The sequence below is a fragment of the Puntigrus tetrazona genome, chromosome 6 (assembly GCF_018831695.1).
Source record: "Puntigrus tetrazona isolate hp1 chromosome 6, ASM1883169v1, whole genome shotgun sequence".
In the NCBI taxonomy this organism is placed as follows: domain Eukaryota; kingdom Metazoa; phylum Chordata; class Actinopteri; order Cypriniformes; family Cyprinidae; genus Puntigrus; species Puntigrus tetrazona.
Window position 1 is genome coordinate 3,090,750 of NC_056704.1, and position 17,266 is coordinate 3,108,015.

At 37.8% G+C, this 17,266-nt stretch overlaps 1 protein-coding gene across 4 annotated transcripts; it reads right to left on the bottom strand.

Moving 5' to 3' along the window:
- Positions 1–1,790: 1,790 nt before the first annotated feature.
- Positions 1,791–17,189, bottom strand: cep170ab (centrosomal protein 170Ab). Of its 4 annotated transcripts, XR_006251230.1 has the most exons (21): positions 17,070–17,148; positions 16,237–16,386; positions 15,093–15,249; positions 14,703–14,792; positions 14,527–14,605; positions 14,266–14,324; positions 13,575–13,728; positions 13,368–13,505; positions 12,684–13,157; positions 11,667–12,052; positions 11,407–11,535; positions 11,117–11,252; positions 9,665–11,035; positions 9,331–9,571; positions 7,721–7,826; positions 7,171–7,308; positions 6,862–6,950; positions 6,437–6,530; positions 5,439–5,490; positions 3,817–4,137; positions 1,791–2,382 (listed from the first exon to the last, which is right to left on the bottom strand). XR_006251230.1 is itself a non-coding variant. In XM_043242872.1 (20 exons), the coding sequence occupies exons 3-20, from the start codon at positions 15,195–15,197 to the stop codon at positions 3,899–3,901; spliced, it is 4,080 nt and encodes a 1,359-aa protein (XP_043098807.1). In that variant the 5' UTR covers positions 15,198–15,249; positions 16,237–16,386; positions 17,070–17,147; the 3' UTR covers positions 1,791–3,898. The 4 variants fall into 4 exon arrangements, 2 of the variants coding, with proteins under 2 accessions (XP_043098807.1, XP_043098808.1); XM_043242872.1 differs by having other exon boundaries at positions 1,791–4,137; positions 17,070–17,147; XR_006251231.1 differs by lacking the exon at positions 1,791–2,382 and having other exon boundaries at positions 4,041–4,137; positions 5,439–5,793.
- Between the last annotated feature and the right edge of the window lie 77 nt (positions 17,190–17,266).

Genomic DNA, 17,266 nt, shown 5'->3' on the forward strand with positions numbered 1-17,266 from the left:
TTAAGTCTGAAGTGCTGCGGGCAAACTCAATAAAGTATTCATTTGACATCACCCAGAAGTTCACAGCCGTCTTCCTGCGTTCTGCACACTCATTCAAAAAACAAATACCCATCCGTATTATTGGGTGATGAGAGGAAATGATTTTGTAATAAAACTCTACACTGGCGGAAGCATTTGTGATTGCTTTTGATTGCTTCATATTTCCTCGTTTGCCTCACGCACATTTCTCCCCGGTGATCAATGAAGTTCTTCAATCTATTATGATTCTCGAGATAAGCAATGTGTCAATGCAATGCTGATGAAACTCGAAATGTAAGCGGCAGTTGTGTTGCGAAGCGAAGTCTGTAAATAGAAGCAGATAGACAAAAACAACACTAATAAAAATTGGTGCATGGACAATTTTCACTCGGGAATTGCCGGAAGGAAATTTTTAAGTTTGTTGTAAAAAAAGCTACTTCAGTAACCATGACAATAGCTTGAAAAGTCATATTGCATCTACTGATAAAAAATATTGTTTCTAGATTCATAAAAAGTAGTATATCATTTCAGGCCTTAAAAGAACTGAATTAAAGTTCCTCTTTGAAAATCTAAGTTTTGATTAGCTTTCACCAAACCTGTTTTACGGCAGCAACGGCTATTCACCGTAATTTGGACAGTGTTATATTTACAACAATACATTTCATTTAACTGTAGGGGGCTCCGATATAACAAAAATAGACAAAACTGCATACAGTTGCTTTAATCCAACACAAAGTTGCATTCACAGCCGAGTGAAACAGAACATTCAACAAGCGTAACGTATGGCGGCACAGTAAGTTGAGTATCATAAAATAAATCATAATTCATTTTCATGTCATGTTTGAAGATTACAGCTTATTCCAAATATTTTCCGTGATCTCTGCTTTATACTTTGCTTTCTAACTAATTTCTTCAGACTTTGGTCTTTCCCACACGCTCTCTACCATGAATACTAATTCCTCCTCCCTCGGTCCGTTAGCATAATTAAACCAATGACTCAGCACTTTTTTCCCCCACTCTGTTCTCCTGAAACACAATCAGACCCTCAGCAATAACTGCCCATCGACCAAATGCACAGAATATGTAAATACGCTGTCCCTCCGTGTAACCGAAATCCTCCGGGAAGACGTGTGTCTTTCTGAGCAGCTGCTTGAATGATTTGTCATGATTATCAAACACTGCGGAAAGCTGTTATGCAACAAACGTAAAAAAAAAACATACCCTGCGCAGTCTGTTTTCTCACATTTCACGTCTTTTAAAACATTTTCTATGAAATACAGTATAAATGCTTTACTCTGAGATTAGTCTAAAAGTTGGTTAACATCCTTTTTTTGTTCTGGTGTGGAACAAAAGGGAGGATTAAAGAGTGCTGTATATCAGAACTACATTACCTGAACTAAGTCCTCATGGGATTTTAAACTTAATTTATTTTAATAGTCTTCATAGAGCAGGACGTGCAAATCTGTCTTGCCTTATCCTTGAAGTGTGTGTGCGTGTGTGTGTGTTTATAGGGTCAAGACTAGGATAAAGAGAAAGTGCAGCTTTGTGTGATATTATTCATGCTTAAAACTATTCAAACCTCACTTTTTAACTAGGATATGCATACAGATAAGGCAGTTGTCTAATTTTATTATTTATATATATATATATATATATATATATATATATATATATATATATATATATATATATATATATATACCACGTGTGTGTGTAAAACTCTTTAAGTTGGAAAAGGGTGAGTCTTGTATAAATAAGTAATGACATCAAGCTTTCAGGGATATGAAAGTTCTTTATTAAATCAATATTATTAGTTTTACATTCATGTGTAAACACCACTGGTATGAGGCAGACGGATGCTAAAAGGAGAGAAAAAAATACCATGCTACCTACCTAACCAGATGGCCTGCAAAGACATTTGACATAAAATGAGCCGTTTTTTCACTCTGTCAAAAGTACCCAGTTCACAACACTCATTTGAACAGGTTAATTCATTGGCATGTGCAAAATAACATGATGCTTAACATCTACATCATCAGATAATGACCTTGATAATGGGCACTTCGTGACATTACAAGCTTGATTGACATCTGGGTAAATCCAGGCTCCCCTATTGGCTATCACATGGCAGAAACAACTTGTGTATTCCTAATTGGTTATTATATATTTCCATATATGAAGGAACATATCAGAGGAACATGGCAACTGTTTTAAGAACTACAGGTAAGCAGTAACACTATAATCTTGGGTAATGGAAGGTATGCAGGGGAATGTTTTACAATTCAATTTACAAAAGATAATCAAAGTGCTAAAGATTGAAGGACTGGTCCTCTCTTCACATATTAGACTGGGTTGTTTCTAAGACTGCAAAAGAAGAAATATAAAAAAAATGTATCAAATATAAAGGCCAGTGTAATGCACAGTTTAGCTTTTGTCTTGACATATCAGCGTTCTAATAAATCACAAATTCACTGCAGCAAAACAACTGCATTATTGTTTTTTAGATGATTATTTTTCGTTTAGTCAACCTCAGTGTCTAAAGATCCGATTATACAGTTGTTTGGCAGAAATTGGCTTTAAATATTTTGACTAAAATATGTAAAACATTGTCTTTTGGGTTACTGCTGTGTAAACAGAGTCTACAATTTTGGTCACACTTAAAACCAATAGCAAAATACAGCCATAAACATTTTTGCATTGTTTCATATTGAAATATACACTATTATGTTCAAAAGTTTGAGGTCAGGTCAAATGTTTTATTTGTATTTATTTTTAAGAAATGAATACGTCTACTCGGCTAGGATGCATTAAATTGATCAAAAATCACAGTAAAATATCTATTTTAAAAAATGCTGTTTCTATTCATCAAAGAATGCTTAAAACTGTGAAACAAGAATATTAACCTGCACTACTGCATTCTACACATACACACAAACACACATAAAGAATAAGAAAAACGTATTGAGAATCAAATCCGCAAATAGAATTTTTTTTTCTGTAGGGTCATGTGACACTATAGAAATATTAAATGAATGGCTGCTTAAAATTCAGTTTTGCCATTAAAAGAGTAAACATTTCTTTTATATTGTAATATTTTATATATGTTTTACTGTATTTCGATCAAATAAATGCAGTCTTATCTTTCATAAACATTTCGACAGTCTTCCTGACCCCAAACTTTTGACTGGGTACAGTGTCTGTTGACAATGGGATTTCGTTGCATATTTTTGACAGACAGCACATTGTGTCACTTTGCTTCTCAAATTTTGGTGCCTTAATGTGAGAAATATTCCACATGTGTCTCCACATGGAGTTCTGGAACAAAAATAAGAACTCTATGCATCCTAGATAAACTTAAGATGGAAAATTCTCCACTGAGGTAAAAGTTGTCAAACATGTTTTTTTTAAATGGTTTGATTTGAATTATATATTATTTTGCCATCCAACCGGTCAATTTAATGCTCGGAGAGTGCTCATTTTCAATGAGTTTGGCTCAATACTTGACAATACACAACAAGACCTCATTTTTGAGTAAATCACAGCTCAACGCTTTCACATTTCACTTCCTGTTCACCAGTCATGTGCTTGGTATCTTCCTGGGCACATCTACAGTACTGCCGATTGTTAAGACAGACACAACAATGAACGCTTGTGTGCGGTAATTCTGGCTATGGGGTGTTACAGTTGATTGATATGTCAAAATATTTTCTTTAATTACTCAAAATACGTCCAAGGATATATAGAATTTATGAAGCAGACTTTTAAATGCAGTGCCATATAGGAAGTTTTACAGCATACCTCACAATATTCACATAAAAGTCCCGTAGACCTGGCCTTTGGAAACCAGTGCGGGATCTCAGTGTAAACTGTTTGGAGCAATTTAGCTTTGATCGGCAGTGTTCTGCTCTTTGCTCCTCCCCTGCAAGCCAAGATCTCGTTCTGCGACCTCTGAATATGCAGAGGGCAGTGCTGCTGTACTGGTGGGTACATCCACAGCCTGGTTGCCAGCTGGACCTTGTGAGCCAGGACTAACTCTGTTCTCAGCCAAAAGCGGACTGGTCAGACCCAGACTGCTCAGAGCATCCAGTGTGCCATCAGGGTCCACCATTATATCAATCACTGGGGATTGCAAGTTCAAGATAAAGATATTTAGTATCTTTTACAGTCAGGACAACCAAGGGCAATTAATCATTCAGTCAAATAATAAATACACAAAAAATAATCTTTGGATTTATGACTTGATTATTAGATTTTTTCAGTTTTTAGAAAAAACAATACATCATTAAATCATAGCAACAGTTTAGACGACACATGACTCCCAACAAAGCCAGTATTGGGTTAAGCTGAATCCTTAAATTAAATGCAGAGTCTAAAATGAACAAAATTGAAAACTGAAATGGTCTCAATTGCGTACATGACCAGACAATATGGAGTAAATCTGCTTTAAATTCACTGCAACAATCACATGTTTTATCTATATTTGGGCATAGTTTAGCCAGTTTGGTTTTACTATAATGAAATGAACGGTAGAGAGCTTTCCTATGAATGAGTCGTGCACAAGATGAAGTTTTATTCATTCTGTCAATAGCGTTTTCCCAAGTGTCTTTGGATATATCAATTCCCAACTCTCCTATCAACTCTGTTTTGATCTCCTCTAGTGACATATTTTGAAATGTCATAATTAAGTTATGTATTTTGGAAATAAGGCTATTGAGGTGTGTAGGTGTCTTAAGAAGCAAGTCTACACCTTTTTTTTTTTACATTCTTTTTCTCCAAAAAGTGAAAAATGTCACTACCAGTGAATTAGTAGTCAACAAACTTTGAGATTAATACTTCTAGTTTTTAACAGTGAAAATCATGTGACACTGAAGACCGGAGTAATGGTCACTAATAATTAAGTTTTACTATTTTAAATAGTTGTTTTTACTTTAAATGTTAATCAAATAAATTCAGCTTTGTTGGGCATAAGAGTGTTCTTTCAAAAACATTAATCTTACGTTTGATTTTAAAAATAGCAATTCTTTCTTTCTGTATCTATAAATAAATGTTTTACAGTTAAAAATAAACTTCTAGTTTGGTAGTGATGCCAAATAAAGTTCTCTAAAGAATAAGCTGCATGACTCAAAATCTGAACAGATTTCAGAACACTAGGCATCATACACCTGCTGACTTTGTAAATGGTTACAGAGAAAAACTGGGCAACATTCACTAAGAAAAATAGTGGCTATAGACTATAAAAACTATAGACTTTCAAGTAAACACTTTAAAATAAGGTCTACCTTTTATCAAGTCATGCTAAATCACAAAGTTACACTATAATTAATCTAAATACCAAAAACTTTTTGGTTGGGTCTCATGAGGATATCGCATGGCAGACGTTAAAAGTATGAACAAGACCAGAGCACCTCAGTACTGCTTACCTAGCAGCTGTCGTTCCACTCTCTTCAGATTCTGGAGTATGGAAGAAATCTCCTGAGTGTGATCAAAAAAAAAAAACAAAACATGCATGATTGGCTGCCAGAAATTAGATATAAGCAAATTAACTTTTTAAAAACTTTTATGAACTTTTTTTAAATAACTGAAGTTTGTAATTGTAGTTAATTATAGCAGTGTAACTTGAGATTTTTTGTCAGTGTTCGGCAGCTGGGGTCATTTGTGCTCCTCCACTGCTTAACAGCTTCTTCGGTTCCGAGAGTTCAGCTCAGGCCAGCCTGCATTACAGCGTTAGATTTACTGGCCTGTCACTGAGCAGAGGTGGTGCGCCTCAGGCCTAATCTGAACGGTGACAAACCATGAGTCAAAAGCTCAGTCTAATTAAACTGAGAGATCTTTAGCTGAAGCGGCTGTGATGTATGAACTCTGAAATCTAACAAAACATCAGGACAGCTTCAACATCGATGGATGAAAAATCAATCTTGCTCCAAAAAAACAACAACACCTGTGCAAGTCCTCAGACCGCTATGTTTAAATGGATGTGTAAATCTATCTATCTATCTATCTATCTATCTATCTATCTATCTATCTATCTATCTATCTATCTATCTATCTATCTATCTCCACTCTCTCTCTCTCTCTCTCTCTCTCTCTCTCTCTCTCTCTCTCTCTCTCTATATATATATATATATATATATATATATATATATATATATATATATATATATATATATATTATATTAGATTTATTAGCCAGAATTTAAAACCGTGTACTTATAATGTAACACACTTAACATTTTTTTCTTTCATTTTAATAATTGTACCCAAAACGACTTACAATAACTTCATTTTATCTTAGACAACAAACAAGAACGGTAATTATATGATAGACTTACGTGTCCTATGACTTATTTTTCTTTCATTTTGGGATTATTTAAAAGTAATTATATAGTAATTATATATCAGTGGACTTTTGCCCTCTCACCTGATTAGAGGTCTTCAGGAGAGGGACCTCATTCTCTGCTTGCAGTTTACTTTCAATCTCCTCCCACTTTCTGTCCTTGTCTTTAAATAAAATCCTGCATGAACAGTAATAAATCAAAACATGGCCTTCCGAAATACCTTTCCAGAACTAAAACTATGAATGCTAAACATAATAAAATCATATCAAGGTCAAAGATGCACAAGGACCATTGTCATAAATATTGCCTGAAGACAATTTTAACTTGCACATAAAATGCAAAGAATTCAAATAAAAAGTGGCACTCAGTTAATTACATTTTTTAATTGATTGAAATATATATACTGCATATTATAATGCATAATAATTTTTAAATAATCAAGGATAGTAAATGTACATGTACATGCACCAAAGCTGTGTACACTTTCTGGGGTGCAATAGCAGTGTACCTGATTTTGTTGGCTGTCTTTTCCATGGCCTGTTTGATTTTTGCTGAGAGCTGGGAGACTGATGCCAACAGCAAACTGTCCAGCACACCCTGTGAATACAAAATAAGCAGAGAGTGGCACTTTGTTATGCTGTCACTGTAAGAAAGAAGATGCATTAAGGGACACATGTCAAGATACCGCTTTCTGTAAATGACAAAAAATATGCCCAGCGCCCTCTTGTGGAACATAAATGACAAAATACATCGGAGCAGATAAAATCATAACTGATGTTACACAAGGTCTAAGACTATTGAGATTTTGAAGATTTACCTCCTCTCTGCTCCAGGTCCTGCGGCGGATGGCGCGAGAATCCTGACTGCTGATAGCACCGCGAGGTCTTAGTTCCACACCTCTGCCACTGATCTCTGGAGCGCTGCCCATAACATCCTCAAACACGCGGTCCTCAACCTGAGAGAGGCAGCAGGATGATCGCTTATATCACTGATTGTGAGGGGAATAACTGTATTATAAATAAACTGTGCAATTTTTGTGCAAAAAAAAAAAAACGGCATATAACCTAAAAATCCAGTGTTTAAACATGCACTACTGACAAAGCATGTCTACATGCATGCACTATTGTCCTATCATCCTATATTTTCAATATAGCAGTATTGAATCACGATCTTTTAAACCATCAACGTGGCAGCGCACATTTAATTAACTATTGAATTAATTCTGTGAACAATGCACAGTATGCAAAGCCAAAGCCCTTCACAGCCTTGTCAATATGTATTGATAAAGATCTCTACAGGCGCCAAAGAATTAAATGGTCCATATAAATGTAGATGGCTCTGGTAATGATGTAATGATGCATTCTCACTGAAGCTGCAGGAGCAGAGGAAGGACTAACGGAGTCAATCTCTCCGGCAACGTCGTGGATCTCACGCGCTAACATGGCCAGATCCTTAGCCAGGTCTTGACTGATTCTGTAACAATCAAAAGAACATAAAAGATTAAGGCGAGACACTGCAGGTGAATGAGGTAAAAAATAAAAATAGTTATCACTTTACTTACCTAGTTGATAGATTACATTGACTTTTCTAAAGTATTGAGTTTAAATATTCAAATGAAGGCATTATTTAATGAAATATGCACTAATTTGCATACATTTACAGAACAAAAATCTAAACACTGGATAAAGCCAGTAAAAATTGATTTGAGTAAAAAAAAATTACAAAGGTTATTTTTGATTTTGTTTTTGTTGCTCCATAATTCAGAAAATACTTACAAACAATACATTTTGACAGTTTTGTGGGGGAATAAAATGTTGTATATTATAAAGCAAATACTGTACATGAACAAATCCCTCTGCAAAAACCTTCAGGATATAGACGGGGATAAAAATGTAACGTTTGGTGTGTGTAATTAATAATTAATAATGAAGATATATGGCTCTGTGTATGAGAAAAAAAAAACCTATTTAGAGAAAACAGCTGTTCGTCTGAAAAAATTTTTTAGGAAAAAACCAAAAAGCCCCAAATCTCAAATTTGATAGGAGCATGGGTTTTTGGCTGCAGTGTCTCCCCTTAATGATCTAAATCTATAATTTTGTAGATCAGTTATTTTTATTAGAAGTAAAAGTATATTTTGCTTGTAATAAAAAGGTAGTTAACAAGACAGGCATAAGCAGTTATAAGCAGCAGCATCAATAAAGATAAAGAAGCTATTAGTGGTAGTTGGAGAGGAGAGAGCAGCACAGGATCAGGAAAGGACCTGCAGTGCTGCTGCACCATATGTTGGATCGAATACAAGCTATTAGTTTGAGCTCGAATCAGCTGGAGTTGTTCCAACATACTCTGCTTTTTAAAAGTGAGGGGTTACTAAGATGTTTAGTAGATTTTTTTTGGTAACACTTTACAATACGTTTCATAGTTTGTTAATTGTCGCATCAGCTAATACATTTTTTAAAAGTGTTTATTCATCTTTGTTAACATTAATTAAAAACGTTCAACTGTTTATTGTTAGTTTATGTTAGCTCAGGTCTATTAATTAGCATTAACAGACACAACTTTGGATTCTTATAATGTATTAGTAGAGAGACTAATAATATTTGACTAATAAATACTTTGCTAGTGTTTCATATTTTTAATATAACAATTTATGAAATTGTTTCAATGTAGCTTTGTCATAGTTATTTAAGAAATGATACTATTTGGCCAAGATACAACTATTTTGAAATATTTACAGTAGAAAATTACCAATATATCTTCATGGAACATTATCTTTACTTATGCTGCCTTCACATGCTATCGGATTTATCACAAACAAGAACTTCCTAATCAGAAATTGGATGTGAATGGCACATTTACCACATTTAATTTTTCAGAAATTAAATTGCTTGAATACGACAAGCTCGTAATCACAGCTTCGTAAGTGGGAGATAAAACATTTCTGATAGCCTGTGAAGGAAACATTGCTGTTAGCTATTACCTGGCAATCTCCTCACTGTGGGCAGTCCAGTCTCTCATGTAATCATCTTGTTCTCTGCTAGACTGGTGCCGTAACATGGAGATGCCTCCAGGGCTGGGCGTTGCAGGGGCTGAACCTCCTAGCTGTGTCACCCGTGGAGCCAATGGACGTGGGCGAGTGTGAGTGGGGTGACGGTTGGAGCCATACTCATCCTCTGAGGTAGAAGCGTATTCAATAGGTACCCGGCGCCACCTTCCACCAGCTATAAGGTAGACATATTACAGAACAAGATTGTTTAATTGAAACATTTTCAGCCAGTTATACTTTTTAGTACATTTGTGCCCAATAATCTGACCTGCAGGTGTACTTTGAACATATGAAGTTCCAGGACACTTGTCGGGCAATTTGGAAGCACTGTTAGCTCTTGCTCTGGGGACTGCAACAGAGGAAGAGGACGCTGTAGAGCGGAGACCAAGCCTCAGTGCACTCTCAGGAGCAGGGCGTGGGACGAAGCCCCTGACCTTGCCTGATGTAGCCTCTGAGTCACTCCGAGCTGAAGGAGAGCCCACTCGTGGCCTCCGTGGCTGAGCAAGAGCTTCAATCCGAGAGAGGGTCCTGCGCCCAGCTGAAGGCCTTGACGCAGAACTGGCGGTAGAGGCCTCTGAAGCAACAGACATACGATCGACATCAGCAAGGTCTGTGTCGGAAGCTTCGCCCAGTCGTGCACGGCGAAGAAGGGAAGCACGTGTGGGTCTGGGTCGTGGAAGAGTGGTTGGTTTAGAGCTGGTGGTTGCAGGAGCTACAGTTGTCTTTGCTCCTCTGGTTTTGCCACTCGTTGGCTCTGCCTTAGAGCTGGTATTTTGTCCTCGAGCTTGAGGTCGTTTCACCGAAGTGTCATGGGTTAGAGAAGAGCTCAAGTCATCGTCTGTCAGGTCAAGAGACGTCCAAGTCCTGGAACTAGAGGGTTGAGCTTTGCCTTTTCTTTCTGTGGCATTGGTATTTTTATTGGTTGTTTCACGGCCTGGACCTCCAGCTGATCGTTTTCTTTGGGTCTTACGCCCTCCTTCTCCTCCAGCTTGGCTGACCGTGCTTGTCGTATCAATGTCAGATTCAGGTGATACAGACCCCTCCAGGGAGTAGCTTGGTGGATCTGCTAGGTCTGATAAAGTGGTTTCCAGAAAAGCAGCCACTGCCTCTGAGTCTTTTAGCATCATGGCAGTATCAACTCCCTCATTAATGACTCCCATTTCCCTGGGCTGGGTTGAGGCACTAGGCCCATCAATGCAAGGTATGAGTTCTAGGGGGACGTTTGCACTCGGCCGCTCCACTGTAAAGCTCTCTTGCCTCAATAGCGGCTTCCCTGTCTTCTCTCTGTCTTCATCTACTTTCTTCCGTTTCACATCATCTTGTTTCTTCTCGATCTGTCTTGTTTGAGCTCCTTGTTGGTCAACTTTACTCTGGATTCTGGGCGGAGTTGGCTTGTTTCCTTTGGACCGATCCAGGTCTGTGCTAGCTGAGGTCATTCCTGAAACTCGTGGCCCAGTTTTAGAGATTCTATTGAGCTGATCTACTTTCTCCTGAAGCTCTAGATCCTGTTTCTCTGATGAAGAGACTTTCTGCCTAGGTTGGCTCCGTGTGCCCTGAGGAGCCAGTGGATCCATAGCAGAGTTTTCAGAGGGAGGCTGTGGGAGGGTCCTTCTTTTACGCTCAGATGCACTGATATCAGCTGTTAAAACAAAAGAAAATCTGTCAGAATTTAACTGTAATGCAAATTAAAGTGTTTTTAGATTTTTTACAGCCCTTGAACCTTTTTCATCTGAGGAAAGCATGGTGGGTTCAGCCCCGGATCCCTCAGGATCGGTCCGTATATGATTTGCAGCTAGAATAGCCCACTGTGAGACCCACCTTGGACCTCCTACTTCAACCAAGTCATCTGATAGCACCTTAAAATAAGAATGGACAATAAATTTGAGTTTTTTCATCTAAGAAACAAATGATTTAGACAAATTGGAAAGCTTTGTTGTCTGGATTTTTACAGAATATCATTAAGGGTTTTATAATGTCCTCACAAATTTTTGCCAGTTTTTACTGAGATACCTCTGCACCAACATAACCAGTTTGTCTGGTTTCCATTGCCCCAGATCTTGGACAGATGGTTCCTCTATCTCTCTGGTGTTTTGGAAAACGCAGTTTAGTCAGGGCTTGGTTATCCTCCACACCAAAAACCTAAAACATAGCACTCAGCATCATTATTACATATCAGCAACTGATATTTTACAAAGGATTCCAAAAGTCTATAACTTTTTACATCTTCAAGCATAAAAGAAACCATCATTTCTAAGGTTCTGGAGGTCTACCTTATCAATCATACGCCTGGCCTCTTCCTCCTCAGCATTGCCATTTTCCAGTTCAATGGTGTAGGTCCCTCTATCACTTTGGTCATCTATATGTCCCCTATTTTGAGTCTCTTGAGACCCAGTGCTTTGCTCTCTGGGCACGTTGTCTTTCTGTGGCGAAGAACGGTGAGCTCTTTTGCCAACTTCACCCCCTACTGGTGCCATCTTTTTAGCTGCAGATGATGGTTTGTGCTGGAAGAGATCTTCCCTCCCACAGAAAGGCCCTTCTGTCCTCTGCACGCCCTGCCTTCCTCGGTATCGCTCTTGCAGGAACGCCCTCCTACTACTGAGCTGCTCTCCCAGTGCATTCTCTGAGTCACTCTGTGTGCCATCCTCATGTTTACTGCCTGAAATAGAGGGAGAAAAACATACAGAAGGATGGTCGAAAGCATGTGAATGATTGTTTGTGACTGCAGACATTTCGTCATTCATAGGTCAAAGATATCCGAGAATGTTTTTGTCAGCATCCATTATTTTATTAAAAAAATATTTTTTTATACAACAAATTATTCCTCACTTACGAACTAATTAATTTAGCTTTATAAAGGGTGTCATTTAGTAAAAAAAAGTGATACTCCTGATATTGATAAAGAATATTTTATAAACAAAAATACATATTTAATAAAATTAATAAAACCAACAAGTTGTTTTTTATTATTTCTTAAAAAAGCCATTAGAATATTAACTACTATACAGAGGACACATGGCTTTGTGTTAATGTCACACAGTGTGACAGTGCTAATGCAAAAAAATATGTCATTAATTTTTTTGAATGTTGAAAAAATGCAAAAAACTGTTTAATTCATAAACGTTGCATTCTCAAAAACACAATGCTGCTGACATATTATTGTAGCCCAGTTCCTTTTTGGGAACTTAAACTGTGTCCAAAATGCTATGGGAATGCCTTCTGTGTGACCATGCTCTGAATCTACTCTAAAATCTGTCCAATGAAAGTAACTCCTCACTATTTCACCTTACCTCTAAGACTCCTCAGCTGAACCGGCACATCACTCTTTACGCTGTCTCCATCATCCTCAGCAACGGATTCAGAGCGAGCTAATGGGAGCTCATTCTGTGCTAGCCAGTCTGCCACCTTTACCTCTGCTGCTACCATGGCAGCCTGCAAGGCACTCAGCTCCTCCCCTGCTCCCCTTTTCGGTCGCTGTCGATGGTCTAGTGTTCCTTTTGAATTCCGCTCTTTGCCCTTTCCTGAAGCTGCTGTGTCAAACTCTATAGTGAAGGAGGCATGTCCATGTGCTCCACCCTCAGAGGCAGGGATTGTGGAGGCTGAGGCAACTGCCTCCAAACTAGTAGGGAGGCTTTCACCGGTGTCTCCCCCTACTGGAGGAGTCTCCTTACAGGGGATCTCAAAGTAGCTTGGTTCCTGAGTCCCTAAATTCTGCGTTGTAGATCCTGGCGCTACCTGTGGCTTTGTTGCTGTGTCCTTACGGCCTGCATGAATGCATAAAATGAACAAAAATGAATTTAACAATGCAAACTGAAAAAACGCTGTCACAAACAAAGCTTTCACAGGTTTGGAATGAAATGGTAAGTGATTAATGGCAGCATTTTCATTTTGGGGTGGAGTAACTTTTTAAAGGTCAAGTGTACACATTATTAATATCTTAATACTACTGTTCCTTTTTTGAGAAACCATCTTACCTGCTTCACATCTAGCTTGTTTTTGCTCAGAGGCCTTTGCATCGTGCTTCCCAGAGTTTTCATCATCTGCATCCCCGTCACCCCACCAAGATGGCTGTCCATAAAGAGGGGTTCCTCTGTGGAGCACAGCTATGTCTCCTGTCAAAAATTTGAGTTTGGTAAGACATGTGGAACTATTTGTAAACTTACAACTCATCTTCTACTCACCTGGGACTTTCTCTTCTGATTTTGGTGGTGGTTCTGAAGGTCTAGCCTCAGCATCTTTTCCTCCCTCTGCTCCTTTGACCTCTAGGCTTTTAGTGGTCTCCCCTGATGGTGAAGGCTTCTTGGTTAGCTGAAGCTGACTGGTGAACTTCTCGTGCTGTCCATGAAGGTGAAAGTAAATAAAGACAGAATATAAGATTCTGTCCTATAGGCTTGACTCATATTAATCACATATAGACAGATATTATACCAAGCCTTGAATCTGTAAAATGTTTTTGAAATATGCTCACCAAGACTGCATTTATTTGATAAGACAAAGTAAAAAATACTTGTTACAATTTAAAAACTATTTTGCATTTTAAAATGAAACTTATTCTTTTGATAGGCCTTAGCATCATTGCTCCAGTCTTCAGTGTCACATAATCCAGAAATCATTCTAAAAAGCTGATATGATGCTCAAGAAATATATTGAAACATGTTGAAAACAGTTATATATAAAACTTTATATATAAAACTGTGATACATGTTTGATACTTTTGATAAAAACTGTAAACAGCATCTTTTAAAATAAAAAATCTTTTAAATATTATAAATGTCTTATTGTCACTTTGAATCAGTTTAATGCATTCTTGCAGAATAAAGCTATTAATAGCGTAAATCTCCAATTTTTGGAGTGATTCTATGTTTTTATTACCTTCAGTGCTTCCTCCGGAACATGTAACTCTCCACGCACAACGGTAAATAGGTTGGTATGTAAGATGGGTTAAGGAGAAAACAATATACATATAAAAGTATATAGAAATGCAAATATAATCAATAGAATCGGTCCAATTATTATTACATAGTAATAATCTGTCTTCAAGTTGTAAATATGTCATATTTTTTGTATAAACCAAAAGTCTAACAAAGGAAACCAGTCAATTAAAATGTGATTTTTTTGCACATGAAAGGATATCATAGCCAAACCTTAGCTTGTCACCCATTTTCAAAGTAATATATTGCTGTTCCTGTATGCGTACATCATTAACAAATGTCTACAAAAGAGAAAAGGAGGTCAGTTTTCACCACATGCTTTCCATCATACCAGCAAAGAAAAAATGAATATCCTTCATCAACGGACACATTTCTCACCCCATTCAAGCTGCCCAGGTCTTTAACTTTATGTTCATCCGTAGCTACTTCATAATTGATGACAGCATGCTGCTTGTCTACACTACGAGACTGGAATTTAAAGATAAAAGATAACATAATGGGAATAAATAATATGCTGTATAACAGATTAGAGGATGCTGGTTTTAGGTGAAGGTGAAAATGGAAAAAAAGTTTGAATTCTGAACAAATTCCTGCATGGCATATGCAAATACTGATCACTTAACATGTTTTCCATCAGTTTTGTTCCATCAAATTGTTTTATTAACTGTTGTGGAACATACAGTATGCACAGTTATGAGCTGGCTCTGACCTTGTAGGGACAATGACATGATTCTCCTGCAGGTGTATGAGTAACAGTGATCAAGTTACCTGTAGCATAAGCTCACAGTCATCCCGTCCCACGAAGATCATTTCCCGGGGAAGGCGGTGCTTTGTTCCCCCACCACTCACCAAGAACCAGGATGTCAAACTCATCTTGACTTAACCGGGACCTCCTCTTTTCCTCCTGATCTCTCTTTAGGTCATTCTGTTGACAGGTCATAGAATAACCGTTGCCAGCATTTACCAGTAAATGAACTAGACAAGCTCAACTCAACTTGCGTTAGGTGTATATATAGAATAAATAAAATAATGTATCTACAACACCAACACTATCAACTAATCCTAACTATAGGACAATAATGGAGCCATACATCTTGGCATGAGCAATGCTTTTCATAAGTTTGCTTCTTTTAAAGAGCAGACCATGAAGCTAAATACACCCCGTGGAAGTGAATTCCTCCATTCCTGAAAAAATTGGTTAATTTATTGCCCAGCACCAGACAAGCAGCTGACTTCTCTAACAACTTAAACAATGCACCTCTCTCTTCTTTAAGGCTTTCGATATTTTGAGCAATTATAAATGTATTTCAATCAAAATTAAAATTTGTATGTAAATAACAGCGTGCTTAGTTACACAGAGAATCAATTTCCCACACAATATTTCAGCCAATCACAATGCCTGTTGTTTTTTCAAGAATCAAGCCCTCATTCGTGATGTCCTGTTCACGAACAAGTTCTTCTGAACCGCTTCTTCTGAAGTGAATTTTCTGAGCCAGTTTACCAAATCGGTCTGAATCACTTGCTTGCAAATAATTCACTTTACTCACGCAGGTAATCGATTGGAGCGCTTTCTCATTTCTGTTTCAGATACTTTTAGTACCCAGAGAACAAACGAGTGATGAGGTATGTGAACATATACCAATATCTATTATTAAAATGATTTGCAAAAATGTCCTCTTTGCTTGCAACAAATTAATGAGGATCTTTATGGCTTGCGAATGACTCTGTACTGAATGTAAAGACACACTGTATCTACTAAAATGCTGTAGTGTAAAAACGCCAAAAGCAAAGAAATTATATATATGTTTTTTTTGCTACCATGTAGCAGCATCTGATACCATGTTGGATGTAGGCCTATACGCTCGACAAAACATTGGGAACGGGACATGCGATGGAATTGCAGTTTAATTACTTTGCCACAGAATTCTAATTCGGCTTCCTGGATGAAGTCAGTTCAATTTACATTCCAAAATCTTGTTTTGAAAGTGAGCCAGTCCTTCATTGCTGCAGGCTGAGCGACCCCGGGACACTGCATAGTGAAAACTGATATGACCCAGTATGACTGTAGCAATCCACAAGAGACAAATAATGGAGCATGTCAAAAAAAATGATGCATCAGAAAAATGAGACTAATTATCAATACATTTTCATTACATCTTCTCGTTGCTGTAATGCATGTATATTAAAAATACAAACAAATAAACTGATTTTCTTTCATGCAGCGTTTTTGTCAGCGTAAACGTTTAGGTTAGAATCATCTTATATGCATATGTGCATCATCATCATCGTCGTCTAAAGAAGCAGCATCATTTGCGTGTGAGCGGAGCGTTAGTCTCCGCCTCTGCCTTCAAGCATTGGCCTTGTTCTCCACCGGTAACGACTGATGTTTATTCTAAGAGACAGTCGCTCACTATATACACCCAGCGCGCATTTTAATATACGCTTCTCATAACGGAGCGCTTTCATTTACGCAATAACGCTCGCGAAGAGAAGCAGCCCGTATATCGACGCAGCACGCAAGTACAGGCCTGAATATTTTTGAAAAAAAAAAAGGGTGATACTGTTTTTATCACGCATCAGACGCCGTTAGAGACCTCTAGTCCGTAATAGGCCGGATCGGTCGCGTCTAGAGCTCATGACAGCCAATTACTCGTTTCCATCATGCTAAATATTTGCTCTTATCGTTAGAATCGCGTACGAGCATTAAAATTGTGGTTAGTGTACAAAGCACGGTGCATCACTTACCTAATAAATCCCAATGTATTTATTCCATAAATGACATCGGTCCGCTCTTGTGCGCGGAGCAGCGCTGCTCTGCCCATCCCAGTCTGAGGTGCAGCTGCGCGTCTTGACGCACGGTGGCGCTGCGGTGTCAAGAAAGAACAAGATGACAAGCGCTCCTTGTGGTCAGCGTGGATGATTTTAATCACATGGATACGCTC

What these genes read in the sequence shown, in the direction of transcription:
- cep170ab (XM_043242873.1), bottom strand. Translation starts at nt 15,197, where the DNA reads ATGAGTTTGACATCCTGGTTCTTGGTGAGTGGTGGGGGAACAAAGCAC. An exon ending in ACCTGGGCAGCTTGAATGGG is followed by an intron (nt 14,606 to 14,702) that starts GTGAGAAATGTG and finishes TCTCTTTTGTAG; the next exon opens with ACATTTGTTAATGATGTACG. An exon ending in ATCAGAAGAGAAAGTCCCAG is followed by an intron (nt 13,506 to 13,574) that starts GTGAGTAGAAGA and finishes AATTTTTGACAG; the next exon opens with GAGACATAGCTGTGCTCCAC.